This window comes from Porites lutea, chromosome 5 (assembly GCF_958299795.1).
Source record: "Porites lutea chromosome 5, jaPorLute2.1, whole genome shotgun sequence".
Taxonomy (NCBI): domain Eukaryota; kingdom Metazoa; phylum Cnidaria; class Anthozoa; order Scleractinia; family Poritidae; genus Porites; species Porites lutea.
Window position 1 is genome coordinate 5892101 of NC_133205.1, and position 4474 is coordinate 5896574.

At 37.0% G+C, this 4474-nt stretch overlaps 1 protein-coding gene across 1 annotated transcript; it reads right to left on the bottom strand.

The window, feature by feature from the left end:
- Positions 1–1822: 1822 nt before the first annotated feature.
- LOC140937627 (uncharacterized) lies at positions 1823–3827 on the bottom strand. Its single transcript, XM_073387181.1, has one exon. It carries the CDS (start codon positions 3754–3756, stop codon positions 2038–2040), a length of 1719 nt encoding a protein of 572 aa, XP_073243282.1. The 5' UTR covers positions 3757–3827; the 3' UTR covers positions 1823–2037.
- Positions 3828–4474: the final 647 nt, after the last annotated feature.

The window sequence follows — 4474 nt, forward strand, 5'->3', positions numbered from 1 at the left end:
TTTTGATCCTTTGAACACATGCTGACCTTTAAAGCCAAACGGAACCCAGGGTAGGGGACTCCCGCATAATGCAGTGTTTTGATGCTGCTAAAAAAATTAGCAATATTATGGCTTTCATTTTGTTCAAAAAAAAGAAAATTCGAAAATCCCTATGAAATTTATTGTCCCCTGCAACACTGAGTACGCCATAATATCATCTTTCTTAGTTGTTTCACTTTCTACATATTCACTGGTCCGAATTGTCTTGAGAGTGAAGTAAATAATACATAGTGCAAAAATTTCTAACTTATATTAGATTTCCATTTCACTACAGAGCAATATGTTACCTACTTTTCTTTCTCTTTTCTTCTAAAAAATGTATAAATTATGTTGTAGTTAATTTATTTATCTCGGGTTATTTTTTATTTCTCTTTGTTTCATTTTCATTAGCATATATTACCATACCCAAAAACAAAAGATAAACAAAAATTACCTGAGATAAAAAAATAACTACAACGTATACATTGTTTACTGGTATTAGGGTACAGTATTCATGTTTTTAACATAACAACTTTGCCACTATGCTATTCATAAATTTGTAGGTGAATTATTCTTATGCAAGATATATCCTGCATCATAGTGACAATGATTGTGTCAGCGAATACTATTCACCTCGACTGTCATTCACCTCTCTGAAAGTGCAGTTAATATCAGTCTCTCCAAAATAACGTGACTGGCTCAAAATCTTTACAGAGTTTATTTTAGCAGATTGGTGATTTTTTGTGTTTTGATGGAACTAATTTTTGAGTCACAGATGGATTTTTCTTGCTGTGAATGGTAATTTTTGCTATTTTAAATAAGCTCTACACAAATCATATTTTCATGTTTATTGAGTACGTGGAATGGATAATACATATTTTCAAGCAATACTATGGTCTGCGTACCCTATGTAAAACCAGTAAGCCAGATTACTTTTCTTTGTCATTTGATTACAACATCTGTGGTGACTGATTGTTCTTATGATCAATCAGAAGTGATCTCATTATCAGCTGATGCATCGTGTCGCCTACCAAACATAGTGAATTTAATTTAAGGTAAATTTTTGCCGGAAAAATATTTGTGGTAATCTTTTTGGCAGGAAATTATTTTTGCAGATTTTACAGAAATTAGAACCCGCCAAAATTTTGTGCCATACGGTAGTCTTGCCAATAAAAGTTAATTTTGTTCTGGCGTTAAGAGCCATCTACTGCGATACGAGAAGTTCATACAATGAACTCTTGAGAAAAGCTAAACTCACGACACTAGGCTGTCGCCAATTGCAGGATATAGCCATAATTATGTATAAGGCAAAATACAATATATGCCCTCCATACATAAAGGACATTTTTAAACTAGATAAACCTCGCTATAGGCCCAGAAATTCTGGTGACTTTTTTATTCCTTGATACAACACAACAACCTACGAGAGACATAGCCTTAGATACGTGGGCCCAGTAATATGGTCTAAACTAAGCAAGGATGTTAAAAATGCAGAATCAATTTACAGCTTTAAAAAGAAAATTCGTAAGGTAGATATTGAGCAAGTAATCGCAGAGGGTTGTAAAACTGCTTTCTATGTTGTATATAAATGACATTTTCTAGGCAAAAAGGACACCTCTTAATCAATAAGTATTATTTTATATGATTTAGGATTTAGGATGTATATTTTTGTAAATTTTATTCTTTATAAATATTCTTTTTATATTAATTAGAGCTGATAGTATTTTAACTTAGTGTCCCCTATTAGTAGCCTTTACATGGCCAGCTAGAAGACCTGACACTGAAATAAATTTTATTATCATCATCATACATCACCATGAAAACAAGTGCAGGATTGTATTGTTTTTTAAAAAAATAAATTCTCACAAACATGACTTACAATAATGTTATAACTCATGCCTAGCCTGCTGACGTTACTTTCCCATACAAAATCCTTACAGTGACATTTGTTTGTTGAGTCAAAGCAAGAGACCAGAAATCCATGACATCAAAGCATGTAGCAATAATTACTACACTCATTTAACGGTAGGTGAGCATTTCTACATATCCATTTCCATCATCAACCTCAAAACAAACAAGCAAACTCTTGAAATTCTTAGTAAAAGCTATGTCTGCAGGTTTGTTCTCTGTTTCAAAACAATGTAGTTGCTGTCCAGATTTGCTGTAAATGTGAACTTTTAAAGTGTCAGTGTCAGTTACTGCAAGGGTGCCATTGCGATGATCAGCGGCAATACTAGATGGTGATTTCAGCTGTTTGTCCTCAAACATGTTTATAAAAGAACCAGTTTTGTCAAAAACTATGACTCTACCACCACAGCCACCTGAGTCTATGACATAGAATCTACCATTCAGAAACACTGCTTTTTCAGGACAGCCAAGGTCTTCCTTACCAAATGACATGGTAAGTTTTCCACATGGTCTGTAAACAAGGACACAAGGCATAGCATCATTCCCTTTTTCATCCTTACAGTATGGGTATGAAGTGATTATGAAACGACCATGAATGTCAACTGTACATGATGTAAACTTCACGTTTTCCTTAGGAGCAGACACAATCTTTTTCTGAAAATTTCCATTCATGTCATAATGTAACAGACAATTTTTATCACGATTCAAAACAACTATCTCATCCTCATTTGAAACAACAATATCCCAAAGATCACCATGATTAATATGAAACTTGTTTAACTTTTTCCCTGCCTTAGTAAAGGTATGCACAAACTTTGCATCTTCATCCAGTACCACGATGACACCACAATCTCTGGAAGCTGCCACCGAAAAGGCATCAAAATGAGAAGTACTCCCTATGCGTTGAATCAAGGATCCACATCTTGAATAATCTTTCGCCTTTGATGTTTTCACTGGTTTTGGCTCGAGTGCTTCCCAGGGTGGCGCAGTAAAAGCTATTGGAGTTTCTTGATCAATTTTTACATTCAGTCTACCAAGTGAGAACTCATCAAAAATAAACTCCTCAGCTAAGTCAGTGTTAGTCAATGAAAGTTCAAGGGATTGTGTAAATTTACCATTTGCCTCTAACATGCTTATATTCAAGCTCTTGCTTAAGTTATTTATCGTATTGATGACTCTTTCCATCTCCGATCCTCCATGTTGTATGATGACTTGCGCGCTATTAATTCGATTAGACGCATTTTCACACAATTTCACAGTTCTAGATTGCAGAGTTTCGTATGCTACTTCATTACGATCATATGTCGCTTTGATTTCATCAAGCATTTTCTGTTCTTGTTTTCGTGCCCTCTTAACAACTCCTTCCACCAAAGATTGCACACGCTGCTTCATCTCATCACATTTTGTTTTGCTATTGATATACCGCTTTTCCATCTCTTCAAGAGCACCTTTAGCCCCTTGTAGCTTTTCCTCGCAGCTTTTCACAGCTTCTTTGAGATAATAATGTTTTTCTTTTCGTCCACATGACTGCTCGATCCATCGAACCAACAAATGATTCTTTGGAAAAGCTGCGACTCCACCCTTCGGAATTACAGACTCGACTCGACAAACCGGACATTCGAGAACCTTTTTTCTTTTCCTTTTCATCCGTTGTAAACACTGTTGACATACATTATGAGCACAGTTTGGGAGGCATTTGGGTTCTCTAAAGTCTTCATAGCAGATAGGACAACTGATTTCATGTTCAACTGCCGAGAACGGATCGTGTTCAATGGATGAAGCCATATTGGAGCCACGTTGCTTTACTTTAAAGATCAGTTTGGGAGGCATTTGGGTTCTTCAAAGTCTTCATAGCAGATAGCACAACCGATTTCATGTTCAACTGCTGAGACTAGATCATGTTCAATGGATGACGCCATGTTGGAGCACGTAGCGTGTCTCTTCGCCGGGAACGCGGGCCCAGATCTACTTAGACTGCAAAAAGCAGTCAAACAAAAGGTCCGGAAAGAGGCTGAAAACAGAGAGCGAGACTGGGGAGAGACGCTAAAGCGAAATTCCAATCGCCTGCTGAAGACAGTCAGTCCTTCACAAAATAAAGCTAAAAACTTTTCTCGTTGAAAAATCTGCAACACGGGGACCAGGGTTTGATAGCATAGCTCCACCAGCAATTCAACTTTTATCAAAAGCGTCCAAAGCACAATCCCAAGGAGGTCCTTTATCATCGGTACCAATGGGATCCAAGTGCTCCAAGCAGTCTAAGGGGGTACCAATGGGGTTAACAGTTAACTGATAATTGGGCAAAAAAACCAGTTGTTACTTACCCGATATTTGGCCACAAGATTAGCAGTTAAATGAGAATTGGGTACCCCCATTAGAAAACTCGTCTATTGTTGTTGGCTTAAGTTGAGGTCAATCTCAGGTGATAGGTGATATCACATCCTTGTTTCAACTTCGCTCTTTCTGGGTAGCTTTGACAAGCGTCTGTCCGAACAAGGACGGGTTGGTCGTCCAAAGTAACAAAAACTCTAAGGCTGCTGTTTTCTTTGCC

Bases quoted from the DNA above. Each gene is read 5' to 3' on its own strand.
- LOC140937627 (XM_073387181.1), bottom strand. From the start codon at position 3,756: ATGCCTCCCAAACTGATCTTTAAAGTAAAGCAACGTGGCTCCAATATG.